This window comes from Parasteatoda tepidariorum, chromosome 2, assembly GCF_043381705.1.
Source record: "Parasteatoda tepidariorum isolate YZ-2023 chromosome 2, CAS_Ptep_4.0, whole genome shotgun sequence".
NCBI classification, from domain to species: Eukaryota; Metazoa; Arthropoda; class Arachnida; order Araneae; family Theridiidae; genus Parasteatoda; species Parasteatoda tepidariorum.
The window spans coordinates 19,362,245-19,389,450 of NC_092205.1; the positions used below are offsets into that span (position 1 = coordinate 19,362,245).

The 27,206-nt window shown below is 29.0% G+C and overlaps 2 protein-coding genes across 2 annotated transcripts in view; both read right to left on the reverse strand.

Moving 5' to 3' along the window:
- The window catches only part of LOC107439415 (uncharacterized), a 246,436-nt gene extending 221,647 nt beyond the window's left edge, over positions 1 to 24,789 (reverse strand). The window contains exon 1 of the mRNA XM_071177247.1: positions 24,779 to 24,789. The gene's annotated coding sequence lies outside the window, so the exon portion shown is untranslated. The remainder of the gene's footprint in view (positions 1 to 24,778) is intronic.
- Positions 3,749 to 26,542, reverse strand: LOC107445201 (uncharacterized). Its single transcript, XM_071177246.1, has 2 exons — positions 26,369 to 26,542; positions 3,749 to 6,035 (listed from the first exon to the last, which is right to left on the reverse strand). The coding sequence occupies exons 1-2, from the start codon at positions 26,415 to 26,417 to the stop codon at positions 3,859 to 3,861; spliced, it is 2,226 nt and encodes a 741-aa protein (XP_071033347.1). The 5' UTR covers positions 26,418 to 26,542; the 3' UTR covers positions 3,749 to 3,858.
- Between the last annotated feature and the right edge of the window lie 664 nt (positions 26,543 to 27,206).

Below are 27,206 nucleotides of genomic sequence, written 5' to 3' on the forward strand. Positions count from 1 at the left end.
CAAGCATCATTAATGATCATTTTCAATTCTTTCGAATTTCATATTTTATCAAAGGAATATAATTTAACTCCTCACTCAGTTACGGAATTCCCACCGGCATATTTATTAAATGGCATAGTTCCATATAAAAATCCTTTAAAAGAGGATACCACTTGAAGAAGCTAGGAAAATAACTATCAAAAACACAAAGAGATACCACGAGAAAAATAAAGTTTATTACGATTCTAGATTTGTAGATATAAACTTTTCACCAGGTGAAACAGTCATGTATGAAGAGTTTAAATATCCTAACACTATAAAACTCTCTCAAACTTTTAGGGGTCCTTATAGCATCATTCAAAAGAGGTCTGGTGTAAATTATGAAATAAATAAAAAGAATAGTCACACTAAAGAAAAAGCAGAAATTGTACATGTTTCTAAACTAAGAAAATACTATGAACCAGAGAAATTATAACTTAATCATGAATAAAATTTAATAAATAAAAAATGTTAATATTAAACAGTAAAACAAATATATGTTCTGTTTTGCATTATATGATATGAAATTGTTATGTACATGATTCATTTGAACATGTTACCAGTCTTCAAAATAAATATGGGGCGAAATTTCTCATATGATCCAACCAAAAACAAATAATATTTTTCATTGTTGTATATTTTGAGATGGGATCTTCCATGTCAATATTGCTGAGATACAGAACTGTTTTCCTCTTTTTGGGGACTACAGTTTCTAGAATCTTAAATTCTAGAGTAACGACACATTTGCGTCCTTTTCTTATTTCTTTCATTCACTTTAAAGAGATATGTGAATAATGAAGTACTGTATATGTGTTAAGTTTATCATTTTTAATTTGTTTTCTTCACTTACTTTTGAATCTCCACTTACAGCATTTTGTGGTGCTATTAAGCAGAATTTTTCAAAAAAAAAAAAAAAAAAAAAAAAAAAAAAAAAATACTGAATAGTATTAGACACTTTAAATCTTTTTGTTTATGGTTTTGCTATGTGTTTATGTGTGCATAAACTTTCATACATTACTTATACAACATATTTTGATGTAAACATTACATAATGTTTTACTTGATGGATATGCATGTTTTCTTGTACACAGCTTTTACTTTACATTTGTTATTTTTGTGTTACTTGAAGGCTTTTTATTTGATAATTTAATGTGTATTTTGCTAAAATTTTATTGAAAATTCTGACGGAAGGGGTTGCAAGTAATTAACCATAATTTTTCCCCTAAGTTCTAAATTTAATAATGAAATAAAATTTTCTCGGGGAGGAGAGATGTAATATAGAATTCCTCATAAAGAGTCTTTCTATATTAAGGATCTTACGAGCTCTGTTTAAAAAGAGATCATCAGATATATATATAAGAAAGCAAAAATAACCATAGTAGCAGTATTTGGTGGTAAATGTAGCTTATCGTAATTGAAGAATATGCTGNATCAATATTGTAAAAGTTATATTTCACTTAAAAATTAACATTTTGACACCAGATATTAAGTTAATGAAATTAAATATTTTATTTCTTAAGTTTTTGTGCCCCCATTTCAGTATCTTAACTGATAAGCTTAAAACATATGTTTGTTATCAAGTTTAACATGTAGAAGTCGGTCTCTCACAAAGAGCTAAGGTGAAGGTAAATAATGCGTGTTCGTTAATATATATATATATCATTATATATATACATTAATATATAATATTATTATATTAATATATAATATTAATGCATGACATGATCCAAACGTTTAACAAAACATTTAATGATAATCAAAATCACAACATAACGAGATACAACTGCTGGGAGTCCAGAACGAAAAGGACCGTTAAAGTTGATGTACTACCATCTCCATCGGAATGTCAGAACAACAGCTGATGATAGTGGAAGTTATAGTTGGGCTTACTTACAAGGTAATAGTGCATTTTATTTGCGCTCGCAGCGTCACCTTATTACATGTACTGGGAAGATGAATCACTACAGAGCCATAAAAAGTCAAGGTGAACCAGATAAGGCCAGATAAAAGATTATTTTCTGAAGTTAATGGGCAATAATTCGTAGATGAAATCACATTAAGATAGTCTCAAAAAGTTTCCAGAATCAGAGTGGCGCTATCCTTTTAGCGAATCAAAACCTTTAAGTTTTATCAATTGAATGACGTTTCATTGAGATAAGAGGATGCTTGCAACGCCCTCCCGTTCTAAACCCCACTTTAAAAGCTCAAGACTACCAAAAATGCGTCTCTTTTTCATATTTTCCATAGATAATCTGGGCCAAATCCAAACAATCCCTGAAATGGGGAAACCATCAATGTAAATATCCTACAAACACTGTTTTTCATACTCCATATAACTTAATAAAATGCCTTTTTATCAGAAGCCGCCTAAGTCTCTTCAACTATCTAGCCTTTAAAGGCATAACATTACATATATATATACATAATTATATGTGAAAACCTACTTTAAATACTTCGCTCTTAACACCTTAATGTTCACAAATTGGTTATGATACTTTTAGTTACATGGAGAGGTAAACTGCGAAAACCTCGCCAGGATAGCACGATGAGAAAGGGATTCTGATCCGTCTGTAACTGAGTATATTTTATATCAGTAATGTGGTTGGTGCAATACGGGAGCGAAATTCGTATCAACCAGCCGTAGCTGGGACTCGAACTTGGTTCATCGCATTGGGAGATGAGTGCTCTATTCTCTGAGCCACCGATGATCGATTTTACTTAATTGGTTTCATTACAGCAGTTTAGTTTCCCAAATTCGTAATTTTCCACAGTTATTTTATTTCAAAATATTTTATTTCTACTTCCGGCCCAATCTTATGTATCATTTTTCTCACACAGCATTTTTTTTTAATCCAAATTATATGTTATCTTTAATATTATTAAAAACAAAATTTAGTTTATAGTTAACACCCCTAAACCACTTTGCTAAATCATTTTTTCCCTCTGTTCTAATTAAAGGAGGAAAAAAAAAGATTTTTTCCAGTGCTTCGGTATAGGCAAAGATTTTTTTCAGGTCTGTTTTATATATACAATTCCTTGCCAGATTATTAGAAGCAGTATAAGATTCTATGTAAAATCTTAGTTATCAGGTGATACTACGCAGCCTTATTGTATTTACGTGGATGCAACTTGCATTTGCTTACGTTCGTGTATCAATTGGTTAGCATTGCGTTAAAAATAAATACAAGTAGGAAGTACATAAAAAGTGACCTTGAAAAAAACCCTTTACATGTATGTTTAAACAAAAAAGTATAGCATATAAACACGTGCAAAACATGTAATAATTAAAAAACTACAATTCATCTAATAATTTTGTCTAATTATTATAATATACTAATATAATACCTGGTATAATAAGTATTCTATATTTATATTATATACGATCTAATTTTTCCAATCATCGAATTTATATAACCCATTGATACACGAACGTAAACTAGTGCAAACCGGTTTCAGCAGCGTAAAAACAATAAAGCTGTATAATATCACCTGATAATTAAGTTTTAAGTAGAATATTTTAGTACATCTAATAATTTGGCCAGGGACAGTGTATCCTAGTGACTGTTTTTTGGGAATAGTGAGAAAAAATAAATCACGTAAAATTTTTGATTTTTCTTCAGGTTTAATGAAAATAAAAATAATAAAGTTGTGACAGTTAAATTAATTATAGAAGTTGTGATAAATAATATATAACGGATATGGTTTCATTAACTTTAAACAACTAACACTCAAAAATGGAGTCACCTATTTATTATAAGACAATTAATCGTTTGACAGTGATTGTGCATTCAACATGATTTGTCAATTGACAGAGAATATGATTTTATTCGCAAAAAATGTTCAGCTATCATCTTTCTCAACAACATTCTCCAGTAAATCAAGGAGAGATGAGATCTGTGGATTCAATTCATCTTGGAAAGAGTGACTAGTTTTTTGCTCCAGAATTAGTGACTTTATTTTCGTGACTGTCTTTAGGGTTAGAGGTGACGACCACATTATAATTTCTTTCGCATGATTCCAGTTTACATATGTTAGTGATTGATGTAAGACCAGAAACTTTTTAATTCTTTTCTCAGATAGCATTATTTCGTTTTTGTACCGCCTCACTTCAATGATATTATCAAAAGATGCATTCAAAAGCAAGGTGGCACTTTCAAAAAAACCTTTACTCAGTGCATACTCTATACAACTACGACAAATAAGTCGAAATTCTGTAATGTTTTCAAGAGAAGACAAGTTGTAGTTTATAAATTTTTGTAACACATCGCCTTCTCTTTTTGATGCAATGAACGGCATTGCTATTAATTGCTTGAAAAAATCATTATCACTTACTCGCAAAAAGTTTGCTTTAAATTGTTGAATCTCCTCTCTCGTCTCGAAAAAACAATTCATAAACTGTTGCACATGTTCATAGTTGGACAAAAATATTAAGGCCAAGTAGATAACATACGGAGATACTATTTCATTCTTCAATGTTTCAATTGACACAGATTGATAAGCCCATCTCAAGAAAGATTCAGCTGCTTGGATGTTACCATCGCATATCCACTCAATACAAATATGCCAATCTCCATATCCAATAAACCACGATTTCATCAGTGTATCAAGCTCTTTTTGCTCTAAAGCATTCCTTTTATAGGGGTAACATTCTGGTGGCAAGGTAGATTTTGATAATAACATGTGGAGTGAAATCAGATTGCTTGAATAAATAGCACGCTTAAATTCAGGCCGAAAAAACATAAAGCAGGTATATAGTTTAATCTCTTCTTCGGAAGCATCATTTAATATCCAAACAGCCATGTTTAGATTTTCTAATTGCAGCAAACGAAACAGCACTTCGTAGCAAAGAAATTTATTTTTCAGATATGATCGTTTTAGTCTCAATGAACTGGCACTCCATATTTCTTTAAAAATCATCATCTCATTTCCACTTTTACTCATCTCAGAACTAATATTATGCATTATACATGAATAAATGTCTTCTTGAAGATTATCCAATAGTTCCAAAATAGTGGACAAGAATATTCTTTGATATGGCCAACTTTTGAACAAAAACACTAATACGCGAGAATGATTCCGAAAAAATTCGGTCATTTGAGTTATACGATTGACATGAGATAATAAAAAACATAAAACATCAAAAAATTCTGACGAATACTGATTATGCGAGTCATTTTCAAATTCCATACATTGTTGAGTAGCTTGCAAAAGCCACTTACTCAAATGATCGTTTTTCTCCTGCTCCGACAATTTCTTCCAAAAAAACTTTATGGCGACTATGTTACCAATTTCAATCGAACAAGCAATCATATTTACATCAATACTAAGCTTATCATCGTATATTTTATCAGGATCAATGAGTCTAGTTAGAAAACTCCCTAAATTATTCTCGAGGACACATGTCCAATATGTTATCAAATCATCATCGTAATCATTATCTGAAGCGATTCTAAATCGGTTTCTTAATTCTTCTGGAATTTTCACCCACAAATTTGTAGCATATTCCCCTAAACAGTGAGAGCAGGCTATCTCATACAAATGGCCACTATCTAAGCTTCCATTATCGAAAATTTCCGTAAGGGATTTCACTTTGTCAATTGTTCCTTCAACTGTCCAATAAATTGTACCATGTTTTATGTAATACTCCCTGAGATTTCGTTGATATCCTGTCAGTCTACCGTAACTACGAAACGCTTTCCACAACTGCCCCATAATGGGTCGAATAACGTAAGAGATTTCGGTCTTCAGCAATGAGGGCAAAGAGCTATTGGACAATTTGTCTAATATTCTTCTCTGTAACTTTTCTATACTTTCGATATCTGCATGTAAGAAATAATACGCCATTTCATTTCTTATATCAGGCACCGTCCATAGCCCTATTGCAATCGACACTACTGCAATGCGCTGCAGGGAAGGAGGTTCAGAAAAATTGTTTATTAAATTAGCTGTTTTAGTCGATTCTGTTTTTGAAATTTTGAGTGTCCAGATTTCAGATCTCTTTTCTTTGCAGACTCCATCTGTAAAATACAATTTTTAACTTTAGTTTTGAATTAAAGATTCGAATGAAAACAGTTCAAAGAACATAATGCATACGTAATTTATCACGAAACTAAGTCATATATTTAATCTACATGTTACTGGTTAAAAAGAAATCAAGTATTGTTTAGAATACTCAGGTTATGCATAATGCGATTCAGTTACTATTTACGATTTTTTGCTTTTAACGCAAATTTGTATGCTTTTTTTTTAACTTAAGGTATTTTTTAACAAATCGGTTACTGAATACATTTTTGAATACCAATTATTAACTACGTCTTCGTGGAATTGCACAGTGGTAATTTCCTGTAGTTGGATTAACTGGAAATTGCAGGGCATAAAATATGAGTTGTCGCAGATTGATATCATTGACTCTATATTTTGTTTGCAGTATGATGAAAGATTTTAGCTATGGACATTACATAAAAAGTGATACGCATTAAAAACTCTTATCAATCGTATTTAGTTATGTTATTAATACATATTAATAACTTTAAAAAAAAGAAGTCAATGAACGATGCACATTTGTGTTCAGAAGTAAATAATTTTTGTAAGAAATTCAGAGAAAATACGGTTTAGTATCTAACTTCGTTACTATAAATATAGCCTGCACTAATTGATTAGCATATTCAAGTTCACTCCCTTGAAATATTAATAAGTTATTCATTGTGATTCGTTTTACCTTCTTTTTCTGCCCAAAAAAAAAAAAAAAATCACCATGAATAACTTTTTTTCTAATGGTCGGATTTTCACGTACTAAGTGTCAAAATGGTTTCTGGGAATAACCTCAAACTTGCTTATATTTTATCAATAAAGTTATGAAATCAGACATAAAATGTAATTTCTCTGAATAAACATATATTTTTTTACATGTTTGGATCATTGACCTGCAAAATATATGGGGTAACTGCGATCTGGAAACTGTGACCCTAATAGAGTGGATGAAATTTTGGTCCCCTTAATGTTAATTTCTCTTTTTGTGTTTCTTATTGTCATATCTTATTAAATAAGCAAATAAAAAAAAAACTCCCTTATGAAACTACCAAAAGATAATTTCAATTAAAAACAATAATTTTTAATAATTATTTATTATTTAATTTAATTGTGTATGAAAAAATTTAGAATTATGAGGTATAAATTTTATTTATAACATATAACCCCACGTATATTTCAAAAGCAAAATCTAAAGCTTAAACTGTTTTTATTTAGTAGAAGCCGAGATAAATTAAAATTAATTACTTTTTAAAAAATTATTTGTAGAAATGTAGAACCATTTAAATGGGCAGATTAATATTTAAATGTGGTCAATGTACGAGGAACTTTACTTATGCACGTGAAGCGTAAAATTTCATTCATATTTTTTTCGCTGATAGCCGAATGTTAATCTTTTATTTAAATTATGAAATACAATGTTTAAGTCATCTGAAAATTTACTCGTAATTTAGCAAAGAGATTCAAATAAAACGTTATAATTAACAGATGTTGAGTTTTATAAAATCATGTTTCAAATAAAATGTGGTTATATATACGCTTTTTTATAAGCATTTTTTTAGTAAGTTCATTGAATAATTGATAAAATTTCAATATACATACGTATAAATTGATATGATATAATATATTTAAAATTGTCAAGCAATTATAATCGTGTTTTGATATTCTATATCAGTGGTGCGCAAACTTTTTTCGACTGCGACCCCTTTTGTAGAGAGAAAATTTTTGGCGACCCCTAGAGATAAATGTTCACAAATACGATGTATATTTCGAGCATTTCTTTCGTTTCATCGAATAAAAACATCATCATATTTGACTCATATTAATTTTATTTATAATTTTAAGAAAATACTTTTTGTATAACACAAAAATCAGTAAATTGCCCTTTAATGAGATGTATGTGGCTGCAAGTTTCTAATTATCTCATCGATGTTTGGATGTATGTTACTAATTGCAATTCGCATACCATCTTCAGGGTTTAAACGCGAGCGGTATTTAGTTTTTATTGAAACTAGTTTGCTAAATCCAGTTTCACATAAATACATTGATGCAAATTGTATTAACACTCTGATGGCATTCTTGCATAAAACGGGATATTGTTTTTCCACGGATAGCCAGATAGAGAATACATTACGCATTACGGTCAAAGAAAGAGTGGACAGCATGAAATTGCAATTAAACAGTGAGTGGCGGCGCTTCACTCTTTATATGTACACTGTATGGTATGCAGCATGCAGGGATAATGCATTTCATAAAAATTTGGCGACCCCCAAAAAACTTCTGGCGACCCCCACAGGGGTCGCGACCCCTTGTTTGCGCACCACTGTTCTATATCACTACCTAGAAAATAGAATTGCCGAATCGTGCCAAGTATTTTAAAGTTAAATATATCGTCTTAATCTTAAAATAAATTTTTTAATTACCTGGCAGCGCGTGTTACACACAACCATTTGACCAAATAATTAATTACATTTTTTTCATTTTTCAAAACTTTATTTTATACGCTACCACGTAGATTTTTTTTCAATAATATACTATTTTTTTTTAACATTTTAATTTAGGTTTTATTTCAAGTTAAATGCTCGTTTTCAAATCATCACTAACCTCTTAATACAAGAAGGCTCAGAATATTTGATAATCAAACTTGTTACGAAATTAAAAAAAATATTCTGCTGCTTTTAAATTTTTCGATGCAAAACAGCTGATTATTTTTTTGCATACTATTTTTTCAAACAATGAAGATAAATTATAGTTTTTTTTTATTGTTTCATATTTAATTGTCTAGTGAAAAACAACTGTCGTAGTTGTTTCATCTTTGGGTCCAACTGCCCTCCCTCTGGACTCAAAGCCTCTTTTGATTCTTGTGCTTAGCCGGTAAACTAGCTTGGCATGATTAGGCACAGGGCTTGACACAGAGCTTATTGTCAATGAAATATATAGAACAAAATATAGAGGAAGAGCATCCTTATATTTGAGATGCAACCTTTTCAACTAATTTTTAGCCATAAACTGTCCGACTTAGAACTGTGGAAGGTATTTAAAAAAAAGAGATTACATGATCATACACTTAGGATGTTTGAAAGAGCAAGAAGAACTAGCAGTATTATATTTTCAACAATCAAAAAATTTATTCACATTTTTCTTAAAATTTTATTTTTAAAAGCAACATTTATGTTCGAAAAATAAGTATTAGTTATTTATTTAAAAAAAAAGGCATTTTTATAGGAATTTCTTGTTTTAAAACACATATGTGTTCTTTTAACAGGGATTTCTTATTTTAGATAACAGTACTTATATTTTTAAAAATTTCTTATTTTCAACAATCTTATTAAATTTTAAAATCATTACTTATTTTTTAAGGGAAATTATTATTTAGAAAAATATTCTTATTTTTTTAAAAATGGTATATATTTTAGAAACATTATTTTTTTAAGTGAATTCGTAAGTGAAATTCTCAGGGTGATAATAATATATTCAGTGATTCTAAATAACAAGGTGGTTGTCTCAATATGGGTAGGTTAAATGCAGCAGAATTTTTTTGCTTACACTTTAATCTAAACATATTTTGTTTTATTTTATAACCGTCGTTGAACAGCCGTCGCACTTTTGGTCAACTCCGTAACTTAGCAATTTTGAGCCCAACACGAAACAAAAGAGCTCCTGGATCAAACTAGCTATCTTGGAAAACTTTTCGATCAAACTTACTCTCATTACCGTTATATGGAGTAGAAAACTGCGAAAACCTCTCAAGGTTAGTCTGATGGCAAGAAAACTCTAACCCATGATTCTCTACCACTGAGGATATTTTACGTCAGCAGTCAGCACTGTGGTAGGTGCGAGCTTGGTGTGGAATTCGTATAGAGTAATTACATTTAACATCACTTGAAGTGCAACTTACTATTATCAAGTAAATTTCTCGGAGACAGACAGACAGACATATATATCCGATTCAATAGTCATACTTATTTCCACAGTATCGATATTAAAACTACGTTTAGCTTTAATACTATCAATTAATATTTGGTACTTATTTAAACTACACTGACATAGCGAATAAGAAATAATGAAATATTAAAGTACGTGCAATAAACTCAAATAGAACTGTAAGCAAGTCAAATATCTCCCTCATATTGGATACAAACTTTAAATGTCGATATCTCGGTTACAACTTAAATTAGGTTGAAGTGTTTTTTTACCATTTTTATTAACTTTTTACAAGGGACTATTATATTGCATTATTGTTTTAACACTTTTTGTCTTCGGGAGCTGTACAAAAATTTAAAATTTTAATCTAAAATTTAAATTTATGCTTTTTAACTATAATGGATGTGTTAAACAATATAATTTCCTTTAATCTTGTAGAAATATAAAAAAAATACGAAAAAAAATTTTTTATAGACACTTTTTTAGCGATTAATGTGCTGACGGAAAAAAAAATTAGCAAATGTACGGTTTTAAAGCGCATAAGAATTTATTCAAATACATTACGTCTAATTAAGTGAAAAATATTCCAGAATGATGCTTTTAAAAAATATTTAGCATCTTTGTTACACATAGAACTACAAATTTGTGATTGAAAATTTATTTTTGCATAATAAAAAAGAACTCGGTTAAAATCTGATGTATTATTATCAATCAGGGACACCACATGATTTAAATAAATAACATAATTGAGAGTATAACTCTCGAGAAGAAAGCCTTCAGAAAATACACTCTATAACAACAAAATCGACGCACCAAGAACGCACTAAGACGCGCAAAATCGACGCTCGATCAGGCTGGAATGATGCCGACCGGGGACGTATAGTCTTTAGCGACGAGTCTCACTTCCAACTGTGTCCTGACCATATATGGCAGTACTTTTACTTTCGTTACTTGTACCGCTGGTACAAGTAAAAAGTACGTACTTTTACTTGTACTTCGTTACTTTTTAAATTTAGTACTTTTACTTGTACTTTCGTTACTTTTTTAGGGAACGTAACGGAAATGTCGAATGAAATCGTTACTTTTTCTAAAACTCAGTAAACTTTCTAAAAAAAAATGCTTTCGAAATGCACTTATTTTGCAAAATGAATAAAAATATTAATTAGCAAGTTATTTTCATTCATTTTCGAGTTTTATGCATTTGTTTAATACATTTTAAATAAAAAAAATGTTGGATTTTGTTATTACGTTTTTCAATTTTCTTATTGACCTCACTAATAATACAATTTTTTTCTTAATAAATTTTTTACTAAATACATTTTTACCTAGTTCATTTTTTACTAAAATTATGTTTATGCCCGACATTGTCAAACAACGCCCAGTCAAATCTCTAAGAACTTCAGAACTATTTGTGCTATTGAAAACTATTAAAATTACTATTTTAACTCTTGAAAACTCGCAGGTATTAATTTAGCCGCTGATACTAAAATTCGTTTACAAATTTAAATTATTCCGTTAGGCAGAAANCAAACACGTCTTCGATGATCGTCAGGACACAGTTAGAAGCGGGATTCGTCGCTAAAGACTATACGCCCTCGGTCGGCATCATTCCAGCCTGATCGAGCCATGCACCACTGTAATTTGGCACCAAGAAGCAATCGGATGATTGCTTCTTGGTGCTTCGATTTTTTTGTTATAGAGTGTATCATAAATAAGAGTGAGAAGAGAGTCTTCAGAAACTATATTAGGCTCCACCGTTTAAATGTGAATGTATATTATAAAAAAAGGTTCCTCAGAATTTTAGTATTGAAAAATAAATAAAATAAATGAAGAAATATGTATAAAGAATGTACATTACATATGAGTTATTTTCATTATTATGTATCTTTTATTTATTGCTTTAAAAAAATGTCATCTTCAAGGTTTAATGAACTTTAATTGATTTCTCTACATAACATATATCTAAGTAAGGCATGTGCTTTGAATATATGATCAAGTACAAAAATATAAAATCATGAAATATTATTTCAGAAAAAAACAGTATTTTAGAAAAATTAAAAGGTAATTAATTCCATATCCAGCTGTCTGAAAAATACCACATAACCATCAAGGAATGACTTTCTAGAAGTAAAAAAATCCTCTTCGATCATATTTCATATTTGTGTAAAATACTCTAAATACAATGTCATTAGAGAACTTAATAAAAACATAATTTAAATACTGCGGCTCGAGGATTTTCGTTTCTTTTCACTTTTTTAAATTTTTTAAACTAGTTAGTTGAATTTTGTGAATGTACAATTACATAGTAAAATACAGGCGAACTTGGAACACTTGGCGAACAAAGAGCACGGGGCGAGCTCATGTGATCAGAAAGTCGCTTTCCCAATCGTTGTTGCCGGGAGAAAAGTGCTGAATCAAGCAGACTCTTCAATTCTGCTTTCAACATGTAAAGTCTATGGCGAGCTTGTCATACTTTGAATCGATTTTTCTTGTTTAAGAATCGGAGTGATCAATTCAAAAAAAAAAAACAATAATTTTTTCAATCTTTCCTATTCACGAAAGTGTGGGTCAATTTTTTTTTATCTTTATTACTTTTTGTAATATTGCCTTTGAAACTCAAGTCACTTTCTACCTTTGAGTAAGAGAGGAAGGCAACCATAATTTTTTTATTTTAAACTTTGTTTTGTTTCAATATGATCGCGAAAGTGGAGTTCTCATACTTTATATGCAAAGTATACGCATGAAAGCTAAATTAATATTTCATTTTTTTAGTTCTTACTTTCTTTTTTTTTATAATAAATAAATTGCTTAAAATAAAGTACTATTTCTATATTTGAATAAAGTACTATTAACCATAACTTTTAAAATAATAACTTTCAAAAAAACCCCATAACTTTAAAAAGTCCCATACTATTTATGCATTAAATCGCATAACTTTAGTAATTGTAAGCAAGAAATAGAAATAATAAAGGGTGCAAAAAATTAACTCTATTAAAATATGCTGTGAAGTATACCCTAAAATTTAGATAAATTTTGGATTGATAAATAAAAAATACATTTTCAAAGAAATTTCAAATAGAACGGAGACATAACTGAGATATAACTGACCCTGTAACAACTTAACTTTGATTCCGAGAGTGACTGTCTCATTCAAATTTTGAAATTTCAATTGTAGACCAAATTGTTCGACATCCATAAAAAAAAATTGATTTTTAAGATAAGCAGTAAAAAAAAAAATTTATTGCACTGATTTTTTAGATAGTTTTAACTAATCTTGGTAATAATTTAACTAATCTTGGTAATAATTTAACTAATCTTGGTAATATTTTTTTCAATTTAGATGCTATAACCATTTTCTTACGTATAAATTATACCGCGTTCAGTATTTTACTTTAATATACTGTGTTACTAGTGTTCACGTCATTCCTGTCTGGCAATCCTGGAGAATGGGAGCTTATTGAAGTTATACTTCTTATGCGACTTCCAACAAGGTTGCGTTAAACGTTTAGCGCTACATTTTTATTGGTCGGGAAATCACGTGGTAGGATCCAGTTTTCCCTCATTCATTTCCATATTGTTTTGGTTCTCACTAGCATAAAAATTATAAAAGTCATAAAAGTATTGTTTTTCTATAAATATTTTTTTAGTTTGTTTTGATACACATATAATTTGATAGGGTAGTATTTTTTATTTTCAAATTTAGTGGATAACAATTGTAAAAAATGAGTGAAAACAATCCCACGGACAATGCGACGGATTTAAGGTTATGTCAAGGTACGTCTCTTGTGAATATCAATTGATTGTTAGGTTTTCTCTTCTGAAATTACATTATGACGCATTCACATACATTATTAATACAAATACATTTCCCAGGGCGATACGATGAGGCAACCACGAGCACTTCCGCTGGTTCAAGAGGTCCACGAGGGAAAAATGCACAATATTACCGTGATTACAGAGCATGGAAGCGAGCGGAGCAGGAAAAAGAGTCGTTGAATAGAACTAGTGATCCTTTTACGACTGCTGATTCTTCTACAATTAACGTCGCAGGTTGCGAAGTTTAACTTCTTCCGAGCGGAGGGACTCCACTCACTATTTTTTTTTTTTTTTTAAGCTCTCGAAAACTGCAAACTTTTGTTGCCATTCTCTGTTTAAAGCAAATATTTCATATGCTCTATAATAGGAGCTCATTCTCAATTATCGCCAGGCGTGAATAAGGAAAACAAAAATTACCTGAAGAAAAACAGTAAAGAATCTTCAGAAAAAAAGGAAAAACGAAATTAGAAAAATCGCGGTTGCCGAGAGTGAAACAGAGAATGAATGCGTTACTAGTCCAACATGGGTTGCATCTGACAAAACGGACGCGCTTTTAAATTTTGACTAAAAGATCTTGGTAGATAAGTCCGTTATCAAGAATGTGATAAATATTCATGACCTCTTGGTCTAACTTGCAGCTAGATCTTGAGGAAAAAACCATAGATTGAGGAATAAACTAAGATTTCGAATCTTGAAATTACAGTGGTATGAAAAATATATGTACAAGGAGTACAAAGGAATAAAAACAATTAGATTTTCGTTCGAAAATCCCTAACTGTTAAGTTTGTAAAAAATACCATGCTGGTTACTCTGAAACCCAAGGGAATGTAACTGCAAAATTGAAATTTGACGAGCTGAATTTATTTATTTTCGAAATTATCATTCATTTGAAAGCTTTTGTAATTGTATTTTTCTCTCTCTAATTTTTCACTCTTTTTTCTATATGTTACATTTTGATTTATTCTGCAAAAGCAGACACTTGGAAACTTGAATTTACAAAATGAGAGAAAAAATGTACGAGAGAATAAAAAAAAATTAACGTTCGTTAAATAGTTCAAGAATTTTCAACTGTTAAAATTGTACTAGAAAATCACGTGGAACTCTGCAATTTGCAGAAATGCATATGACCATTTTTATTTATAAACTTCATGCGATTTGTTATCCGGAATTTCCATTTGTTAAAAGTTATTTCAATTTTAAGAGCTGTTTTTAAGCTTTTTTTTTCCTTCCTTGCTTTAAACAATTACTATTGTTTTAGAAAAAAAAGTTTCCCCTCGAGATCTTAATTTTATAAGCTCGCGCTTTTCTTCATGTAAACTTTAATATGAAAATAAATATAAAAAAAAACCGTGATTGCTTTGATGTAGCCAGGCATAAATTTTAGCATTTGTATTGAACTCTTTAGGCTATATTAAAGTTTCAAGAGAAGAAAAAAAACAGCTTCCTATTTGATGTGTTATGTGATTTAAAGTAATCGTTACATATTATTATGTACACTTACTATATATTTTTACAAGGAAAATTACCTCTTATTTATTACTTCTTATCGTTCTGTATTCTTAAAGTAAAATTTTTTTCTCAAGTACAGTTGATTATTTTTTAAATCTTGGTTTCCATTCATTTCGTTGTAATTAACATGTTAATAACCTGCGTGTGCATAAAATTATAATAATTATATAGTTTATAAACAAAATGATATTTTTTATCGACGTTTAATGAAAAAAAAACAATGATGAAAAAGAAACAAGCACGGGAATTGAAGATTTGAGCCTCTTAAATTAATAAAAAAACAACAACATTTAGTTTAAATTTAAACAATGAATACTTGATCAAAATCTAATCATACATACTTCTTTATGAGCATAAGTTAGTATTGGCGTTAAAAATAAAATAAATTCTGCAAATGGCCATTCCCTTTCAGCACATTCATTATCATTATCATAACAGACATTAACATAATATTGACGAAGAATAGAATACAAATAATACAAAATTCAGTGATGTACTTTATCATATCCGTAGTAGGCGATGAATGAAAGAAGTACTATAATGACCACATGCAATACGATTAGAATATAAATAATATTATATCTGCATTTTTACCTCGATGAGGGCTGTTATGTTTAAAACACTTTGTTTAAAATACTTGATTTAAATATGATGATTTCAAATAAGAAGCATATATGTACATTTTTTTAAACAACATGATTTTGCTTTTCTGTGTGAGATATTGAAAGAAAATGTAGAAACGTCTAAATCTGAACAAAATGTATTTGCACAAACACTGTGTTCAAAGCTGCTTTGTTTTTACTTTTTATCATAGATAGTACAATACAGTAAAATATATCAAATTAATCACTCCAGTAAGTTGACCACCTGTCCAGTTGCTAAGGGTGGTGCAACAAAAACCGCATTTATCTCATGTATTGAAATCAAGTAAAATCTTTGTAGCCTGATCACCTCCTTATCTTGAACCCTGAAATAAGTCCAATTTGTCTAGGAAAGTTATTCTAAGTCCTAACTAAGAAATTTTTTATGATATTAGTTTAACTGTTCGAAAATTACTCATTTGATGAAATTATATAAAAAGATAACCTGTACCTTTGGGTATTGTGGTAATATAGAAAAACTATTGAGAGCTTTTGTAACTAGCTGGATTTAAACACATATAACAACATCGATTTCAAGAAGTTGAAATTAATGTAATGTTAAAGTTTAGTGGGTATGCTTGGATCAACTATGTTAAACTTTGTCAATCAAACAGTACCTCAATATAGAATCGAATTAACTAGTCCTATACACTACTGAATAGATATGTAATATTATTAGCGGTAGTTATACCACATTTTCTTATTACATTAGGTACTAGTGTAGTAGAATATTAAGAAATTTATTTCTAATAAATACCTGGTATACATCACTAACAAAATATACGTATTTGTTTTCAAACTAATTAGTTTAATTATAAATTTATGTCCCAAATTATAATTCATTCCTGTAATTAATAAAAGTTCTTAGGATTCATGGGGCACTTGATTAAAAAATATTCTATGTCATAAAATAAATTAAATTTATCTTTATTTTGATTGGTAACAGGAACAGGCAAGAGAATAAATAAATAACGCGAGCAACGTGAATAACATGAGAAATATAAAAATAGCATGACGTGTTGCTTTTTTACTCGTCCAATATAAATCACGTGTAAAAAGATTCAAAAATTTTGAGAAAAAAAAAAAAAAACCAATTGAATACTTACGGATCAGCATAAGCTATTTCATTTGAAAAAATATTAAATTTAAATGTGGAACAATCTTCCCAAGTACTGGAAATATAAAACAACTGCATCGGAAGTTTAACAAAAGATAAAAACGCTTTCATTAAAAAACAACACACGGCTGATGTTTCAGAATTGGAAAGATTGTTTTAAGCATATAGCTCTCTATCCAGCATATGTAAAAAAGGGTAGACGGAAAAAAAGGTCCCGGTAAAAAAGGTCCCTGGAAAAAAAGGTACGGAAAAAAGGGTCCCTGGAAAAAAAGGTCCCGGTAAAAAAGGTACCTCCATAGGGAAAATCCGTAGGGATTCCTTTTCGCATATTTCCTTTTCGGTATTTCTTTTCTTATGAGCTGGGTGTATTTAATTTATTGCTTTTATTTTTCTAAGCGGAAGATTTAATATAAAATATGCTATCTTTTATTTTAAATGATATTTTTTGAAAAGGGTGTTCGCGGTATTTCTTTTTTTTATAAGCTGGGTATGTTTAATTTCTCTACTTATTTTATTTATTTATTTATTATGTTCAATAAATAAATAAACAATTTTATTGAACATTTTCATATTTAATTAACTTTTTAAGAATAAATGCATAAATAAGAAACAAAAATTGGATAAAAAGCACTTTGAAAACGCGCGACACGAAAAAAAAAAAAAAAAAAAAAAAAAAAAAAAAAAAAAAAAAAAAAAAAAAAANATGTACGGAACAGCAAAAAGCGCTTCTATCTAATCTTCTCATTTTAAATATTTTCCCCTACAGAATTTTCCCAACACAAGTACCTTTTTTATCGGGATCTTTTTTTCCGGGGATCTTTTTTTCCGTACCTTTTTTTTCATGTACCTTTTTTTCTGGTATCTTTTTTTCCTAGAATCGTAAGAAAGTCATTTTGGACGGCCTTAAAATGTGCTAAAATATGCAATAATCGTAGCTCTTAATAAGTAATGTATTCTAATATTTCCCCAAAAAACATGTTTTTCAAAAAAAAAAAAAGTCTTAAAAATAGCTAATATTTAAAATAAATGATAAGTTAAAGCAATTTGTACAGAAATAATTTTCTTAAAAAAAGTTATTTTTTACAAAAAAAGATTTAAATCGTCGCAATCAATGATATATTCAAATGTTAATGACGCAAATGTTATTAAATCCACAAATTTAGAACTATTTATATTATAATTCTAATGAAATTGGACTTATATATCATATTTATGTAACATTAAAAAATATCACTTTTGACTCTAAGTTCATATTCAATAATTAAAGGCAATTAAGTAGATTGCATTTCACTGGTTATTAAAAAATTGATTTTCTCACTAAGCAATTAATCTAATTGTGTTTATTACAATTTTTTGAAACCTAGTCGCAATTGCTGATATATAAAAGTTTCGATGACGTGTTTGTAAATCAACAAATGCAGATTTGCAATGTATATTCATAAAATATTAAAAATGAATTGGCATTCCCAATTGCAATAAAATGATTACTTATTTTACTAAAACTTTTAGTAAAATAATTGTATTACCTGCATTTTAATAAAAATTTTTAGCTTCTGTTTCTTACTTTTTTTCTTAACCCCTTCTCAATAGCTAGCATATGAAAATAGGGATGAAGGGAACGTATAGAAATTAATAATTTCAGGTTTATAACCTATTTATATACCAAGTGTGTATATATACAAGGGCGGTGCCAGTAGGGGGTCAGGGGGCAATTGCACCCCTGTCGGGCATGGTCAGCTCCCCCCTCCCCCATCGGGAAAATATTAAAGTCTCCTCGGGTCTAGTCTGACAGACATTCGTCTGGAGGTGTGGCAGTGACTATGGTAACGAGGTATGATTATAAGACTGGTTTTGGTGAGAGAAAATGAGACCTCTTTCTTCGGTCTATTGTGTTAGCTCAGGGATTCTCAACCTTTTTTTGTGGCGGCACACTTTTAACGATTTTGAAATTTGATGGCACACAATGAAAAAAAAAAACTTGTTTAAAAGTTGTTTAAATAACTATAATACACTGTGTTAAATAGTTTGTGATAATAATTTTGAATGCGAAATAAAATAATACGTACTTCAAAAGCACGTTTATTAAAGGATTATTATTTCTTCTGACTAACTTTTTATTAGTTAGTAACAGTTATTTATTTTTTTGCTAGATTTTAATTTTTAGCTTGTTTTCTATAGTTATTAACTTTTTTTTTTTTTACATTGTTATTTTTTTGTGATTTCTAGTTAACTAGTTTTTTTCGCTAATTATTAATTGTTAGCTTATTTTTTTGTCAGTTATCCCTTGTTAATTTGTTTTTATAACTATTAATTGCATAGCTTACTTTGATGATTAGCTGTTATTTCTGTTTGATAGTTAATATTTAGCTTGCTTTCCTTTGCTAATTAATAATTTTAATAGTCCTTAAATTTCCTACTTATTTCAACATTTTTTAAAATTGTGTGTCAAAGACAATTTAAACACTTCCTTTGTATTTTAACTTCTGTTAAGATTGTCAGAGACAAGACAATCGCCGACAAGCATGTTCACGTAGTTAAGGCGTGGAAAANCTTTAATTTAAACTTTACTCATAATAAAAAAAAGCATTATAATTTTTATTGTATCATTTCTAATATTTGGCGGCACATCTTAAGAATTTGGCGGCACACAAAAGTGCCGCGGCACAGTGGTTGAGAGTCACTGTGTTAGCTACTCTGTCTATTGTGTTCACTCTAAACTATAGAGTGAAGAGAAATAAGTATTCGCTCTTGAAACATCGTTTAGATCGTTCGATTTTCTCTTTTTTAAAAGAGTCAAAATTTTAACAGCGGTAGCACCCAAATTTTGATATCATAATTTTTAAATTTTTTGTTGTTTTTTAAAAAGTACACGTTATACAAAACAGTAGCCCAAAACGATTTTTTTATTTAATTTGTTTTGCAAGATATTAACAAATAAATTTTAAAGCTCTTTTTAATTAAAAAAATAAATATCTAAGGATAGAATGAATGGGTTTTTTAAAAATGTATCTCATTTTACTCGGAAATAAGTGAAGTTTTTGATGAAATAATTATACTAAAACAAATGTTTAAAAAATTTAATTTTTATTGCAAACTTAAGTTGTAAAATGAAAAACAAAAATTTTGTTAATGTCGTACAAAGTTAAAACAAAACCCATTTTAAAGTAAATTTTATTCTGAACAAAATGGCTTTTCAAAAAAAGTGGATTGCAATTCCATAAAAAGTTATAGCTTTTTTCGCGATACGCTGCACCGCTGCCACTCCACTCCACTGATCTGTCAATCGCGCTGTATCAGTTGATTTGGAGGGAATTTAAAAACCTCAACTAAAGTTTCACAAAATAACAAACATTATATTAAATAATAAATTTAGAATTTGAGGTGAATAATATTATGAATAATTAATTATTTATAATTTATTTACATTATTTTTTGAGTTCAAACTTGGAACTAGAAGAATATATTTTATTTATAACTATTTTATCAAGAACTTCCGCGCAAAATGAGATACAATTTTTTAAAATCCATTTATTCTATCCTTAGATATTTATTTTTTAATTAAAAAGAACTTTGAAATTTAATTGTTAACATCTTGTAAAATAAATTAAATTAAAAAAAATCATTTTGGGCTACTGTTTTGTATAATCTATACTTTTCAAAAAACAACAAAAAATGTAAAAATTATGATATCAAATTTTGGGTGTAATCGCTATTAAAATTTTGCGGTAACTTGTTTTCAGTTTAAAAAAAAAGTAAAAAATAAATAATAAAAACAAAGATATTTAATATTTTTTCGGCACAGATAACGTGAACTATTTCTAGTTTCAGCAAAAGTTTAATCTCCTTTAAAAATCAGAGTTAATAAGTTTAAGCACTTCACTTTTTCCAGAAAACTCAAATAATAAAAGAAACTAACGGCTTTAAAAAATGTGCTAGTTTAGAAATTAAACCATCTTAACAATCAATGAACATTCATAATAAATAACGTAAAATTAAAAAGTAACATTTAAAAAACCTGCTCAACCCTTAATGTCAGAATTTGTTCACCTTTTTTCTTCTTTTTTTTCATTTGTATATAAAAAATAGCAACCGATTGAGTAAAAAGAATCATTTTAAGTAAGAAAGAAATATTCACTCGAATCTTTAAAAAAGTTCTTGAATCAGATTACATAAGTCTCCTACTGGTGGCTGAGTTAGCTAATCTGGTATACTTCCCATACAAGCTATCATCGAAACTACCCTCCCTAAAATGCCCTCTTCTTGTTTCCATAGCACCAGACTGTCGCAGACTTTGTGGCGGTCAGAGTACCTATCGTAGACAAACAGTAGTCTGGTCACATTTTTTTCTAAATTATGTAAAAAATTCATTTACAAATAACTAATAAAAAATTTTGTAGTTAACTTTCTAGTTTTTATTTATTTATTTTTAAGAATTAGTAGCAAAAATTAGTAAAATATATTGTAAATTCGATGTAATTGTAGTTTCACTGCACTACTCATAACTTTGCCCATACATTGTTAAACTAGAGACCGGATGCGATTAGACAAGGTGAAATTGACAACTTTTCCAAGTCCTTTAGAAATCCTTTCCCACAGACTTCATTTTCTTGGAAACTTATCTTTCAAACTGCTATTCTTTCTTCTGGCGAAAGGGGATACCTCTTTGCTGTGGGAATAACTGACAAAAGCCTGAGGTTTATGGTTATGAGCTTTATCAATGGTTTATGGGATCAGATAATTGCTTTTTGAAATTTTCGAGCAAAATCATCTTTCATCTTTTTTTTTTTTTTTTAAATGCTTTTAAATGAGGAAAATCATTTCCTTATTCGGATTCAAGGTTTATATTTTAATCAACACAATAAATATGCAGTCGGAAAAAGAGAAAAACAGTAACAAGATATTTTTAATTTATTATTTTTTTTATCATTTTCTTAGTAGTGAAAAGATTGTTGATTGATTCAGAAAAACAATTAAACTGTTCGTATTTAATATCTTAAAATATATATTAATCAACGTAACAGATTCTCATTGACTTATTTTATGTACAGTGCATGAAATGAAAAAAGGGAACACCTTGATTACTTTTGATTTAATCATATTTTCATTTACAAAGAGTCAATATCACATTTTAAGTTATGATAATGAACAGAAAAACGCATTCTGTTCTGGATAAACATACAAGTTTGTATATAGTTTTAGGTTTTTAATTTTCAAAATGCGGAAACAGACACAATCTGGAAGATATGGTCTGAAGTTATGGTAAAGAGAGTTTGAAAGTTTGGGTCCTTCAGTTTTAACTTCACTCTTCGATTATAGCCCATTATCTCGAGAACTTTTTGATTGTATTGAAAAATGTTTGCGTAAAATTACAAAAAACATTTTATACACAAATTTTTAAGCAAAAATAATTTTAAATAATTATTTGTTATTTTTTATTAGTTTATTAAATAATAGTAAATATATTGAGTTGTATATTCTACATATTTTTACATCCTTTTAATTTCAAAATACAAGCTTTCAGAGCAATCGATCAATTAGTTTCTGAGTTATTAAATTTTAAAAAAGTCAGTCTGCTTAAAATTTTATTTATCTCAAATTATTCAACCGATTTCATTCAAATTTTGTATTTCACAATTTAAAATTACCTTCCATAAAATTATATAAAAATTTAAATATCTTGCTATTTTATTTTATTTTATCCGTCGTTGAACAACCGACCCAATTTTCGGGTTTATGACTACTACTGCTCAACTCCGTAGCCTTGTAATTTTGAACCAATCCAGAAGACAAGGAAACTCCTGGATAAGTACCCCCAGAGGTATTGATTTGTTACGGGAACATGGAGAACTTTGTGACTCGACAGATTTAACGTGCATCCGTCGCCATTTATTGCACGGGGATTTCAAAAATCGAGATTCATAATTTTTCCGACGCATATTACAAATATAAAAAATATTAAATATTTTATAACTATTTAAAACTATATATTCTGCATGGGGAATACCTTCGGGAAAACGAATTTTTGCAATTGAATGAAAATTTCTTCGATTCAATCGAAAAGCAAAATGTTCTTAAGATATGACGAGATTGAGATATTATCATTGAGATATTATTTCGAAACTATTACTATGAAATTAACAAAAGAGGACAAACTGAAAGACGTTTTTATTTATTTATATCTGATATTAATATTGAAAGTGAACATCATTTCACCTTATTTTCCTCTTTCAATCTTAATCTTTAAAATTATCAAAGCATATATATATGGATAACCACCAGCTAAGTTACCTTTTTATATAAAAAAGAAAAGTTATTCAGCTATTATCAGCAATATTGACATATACTTCAAATGAATGTACAGCGCGCAAAAAAATAAATGAACCTACCGGAATAAATTTTAATCTTAAGTTCGGATCTTCATGTTCTAGGACTCATTCTTAATGGTTCGAGAGGGTGACATCAAATATACTAATTAATTATTCCAAACGATACTTTAAGTTAGGAAATTAGGCATGAAAACGTTATCCGATTAAACATATGTACCTTTTTTCGACGAATTCGGATTTCTAAACCCCAAAATATAGTAGTTTCAATCTAGAAATATTGTTTTAATAGTTTTTTTCAGGAAGAAAGTTAGGAGCCTTTAATGTTAACTTTAGTTTTTGCGTATTTCACTATATCCCAATTTTTTTAAAGCCCAATTTTTCTAAAGCCCAATTTTTTTAAAATTTTTTCATCCTTTGCAATTTTAAATGTCAAAATACAAAATTTAAGCAAAGTCGGTCAAATAAGTCCTGAGAAATAAAATTAAAAAAACTCTAATTTTTCTAAATTTAGTCCCATAACTTCTTAATTTTTAGTGTCCATTTTTTGTGACTTAAAATTCGTAACTAATGAAAGCAAAAGCAAATTTAAATCGTAGAGGAAAGAATGTTACGCGTTGAGATGTGGTAAACAATAATCAATTAACTGTGTGAAAGGTTATTCGTTGCAGGCGTATGTCAATATGTATAAGCTTTTGCAGGGCGAAGCAGAAATTTTGGTAGAAAGTGTGCTTTCAGCTTTGCAGAGAAACAAGAACATAGACAGACAAACAGCAGCCATGTGAGGCAATTTTTTTTAAAAATGAAAGTTAGTTAATATTCGTTTCTCGAACGCAAATTTAAAATTTTCAAATTGAAAAATAATTAAAAATTTAAGCTATATTGTTTGAATCTTATATTTTAAGCCGATGGACTTACTCTTTTTCTCAAATGGAGAAATTAGCATTTTGCCGGACATATAGATATTCACTTAAGAAGCATCTTTAAAAAAAAAAAAAAGGAATCACAAGGCGAAATTTTAAAAGTCTCCTTGTATTTATTTACAATATATATTAACATCGAGTCCCCTGATTAAAATAGCCTTTTTTTGTCCGTAAAATTATACTATGTAACAATTAAAAAAAATTCGAATTTTACAATTTTATGGGCGTAACCATTTGTAAGTTCGTTCAAAAAGGGGCATGATATCTTTAGATATAATACGTAGATGCAAAAAATGAACTTAAAACTTTATTTGCAAAACATATACATGATTCAAAAGCCAATCGATGCATACAAAAATAACTTTTCATGACAAAATGTTCTTTAAATGTTTTGTTAAGTGTGCATGAAAATTCAAATTTTTATTAACGAATAATTTTTGCGTTTTGAGAGTATAGCGGTTACTGCTACAACTATTTTTCTTCATTGCAGAAGTAATTTTTACGCTTACAATGTATGGTAAATTGTACCATACAGAACAAAATACATCGATAACAGAAAAAAAAATTGATTTAAATTTACATTAAAGGGAATCTGAACATTATGGTACCAGTATTAGTGATTTTAGAAACACACTTGAAAAAAATGATGTGAGAAAAAAATTTAAAGTATAAAATTCGTTTTAATTTAAATATTTTGAATTAATTTATTTGATCCCCCCTGTCTGGGGAAACTTGACCCCATGTCGGGCAGAGTCTGGCGCCATCCTTGTATTATATATATAAAGGCACGTAAGCGATCGGAAACATAAACCGATTTAATTTAATTTATAATTAACTTATTTTATAATCGATGTTGAACAGCCAATTTATTTCTGAGCCTACGACTACCACTGCTGAATTCCACAGCCTTCTAACTTTGTAACTAGCCCTCATATGCGTTACATGTAGTGGAAAACCGCGAAAATCTCGCCTTGATAGCACGATGAGAAAGGGATTCTGATCCGTCTATCACTGAGATTATTTTATATCAGCACTGTGTTTGGTGCGATCAAGGAGCAGGATTGGTGTCAAACAGCATAGCTGGGACTCGAACTTGGTCACCTCATTGTGAAAAACAACATTTCCGATTTATAGGAAGAAAAAAAAAAGAAAAGTAAAAAAAAAAAAAATACGGAAAGTGTTTTTTTTTTCTCTTCAAAAGTTAATAAGGAAATACTTATCTAATTCGCATTACAATTCAGTAAATTTTATTACCGAAAATAAATGTTCACATTAAAAATTATTTATTGGTATAGTAGAACGCCGATTATCCGAACCCTTATTATTCGAACGTCCAATTATCCGAACTATGTCCGAATTCGTTTTTTTTTTTTTTTTCAAGTTTAGAATACTTTTCAACTTATTGACAATTTTTCTAAATTTAGAAGAATAAATAATATCCACTACATTTAATGATCATATTTAATTTACAACCTTTATTAGCAGTTTTCTTATAGTAGCCATACATATATCTTCTATTGTTATACAGTTAAACCTACATACCCCTTTAGCCCTCTTCAACTGAAAATAATTATTAAAGATTGCGAGCTTTATTTTGACAGTCTAGAACGTGAAAATGATGTTAATCCAGTTCAGTTGATTTATTTAAAAAGAATAAGGGCTGCTCAAAAAAGAGCATCTTCTTTGAAACAAAAGTCTTAGCTGGATTTCTTTTGCAATGGAAAATAAACGAAAAAGGTTTAAATCAGTAATTGACAACAAAAAAATTATAAAAAACTGAAATATGATAAAAAAAATTGAAAATGAAAAAAATTAAAATAAAAACGATTTAAAAATTGCAGAAAAAAACTTTTAAACGAGACAGAGCTATTTTGAATAGTACTTCCAGTTCAAAGCCTGGAAAAAGTGAGAAAAGGGAAATTAGTGCATAAATAATAATCATTTAAACTAGATTTTAAACAACTTTCCAACTATCCGAACTTTTCGTTAACCGAACCACATTCGGATAATCGGCACTGTACTGTATTTCATAATAATTCAACTATATATAGAATGGGCATAAGTACTTACCATTATCATTTCCAATAGCATAACTTCCCATCCTTGCAGTTTTAAACATCAACTCAAGTGCCTCTGAATACACTAAACTATATTTCTTCTCTTGGGGTGAGCCTTGCACTCATAGGATTAACCCCTGTATACATTTCAGAGCAGTTCATTCTGAAGTGCCTTTGTTGCCCATTCATCAACGTCGACTACGAATTGTTCACTTCCTTGAATAACCACCCCCCTACTAACTCTCAAAGGAATCGTTTCTTATCTACCTTTTCTATTGCTGTATTCCAAAACAACAATACTTCCTTACTAGTAAAATCACATTCATTCTGTTTTTTTGAAAATTAAACACGAGAAAAATAGTAAAATAATTAATTTAATAAATCATGGAAATCAAAAAAATTAACTTTTAATAAGAAATTAAGAATCCTTTCAAAGTGAAAGTTCATTTAATTCAAATTAATTACTTACTATTGAATTTGATTTTAATATATTTTATTTAACTAGTATAGGAATTTGTATTTGACTGTAAAATTTATTCTTTAATCTTAAATAGAAAAAAAATTAATAATAGCTATCAAAACTAGTTAATTGAAAAACTATTTGCAATTTGTGGAATAAGCAGCTTATAATTTGGCATTTGATTACAGATAAAAATTCAAGTAATATTTATATGGAAGACAAATTTGTTAGCAAAAAGGCGAATAAAAAAATGCAAGAATGGAAGGGAAAAGGAACAGGATGAAATATCCAATAAATAATTTTGCTTTATTTTACATTTTAACTGCATTAAAGATAGAAATATCATAGTTATTGTTCAAATTCAATGATAAATAACGTTAAATGTTAGTTA

Bases quoted from the DNA above. Each gene is read 5' to 3' on its own strand.
- LOC107445201 (XM_071177246.1), bottom strand. From the start codon at position 26,417: ATGTTTAAAACTGCAAGGATGGGAAGTTATGCTATTGGAAATGATAAT. The intron at 6,036-26,368 runs GTAAGTACTTAT...TGTATTTTACAG, and splicing joins TGCTATTGGAAATGATAATG to ATGGAGTCTGCAAAGAAAAG.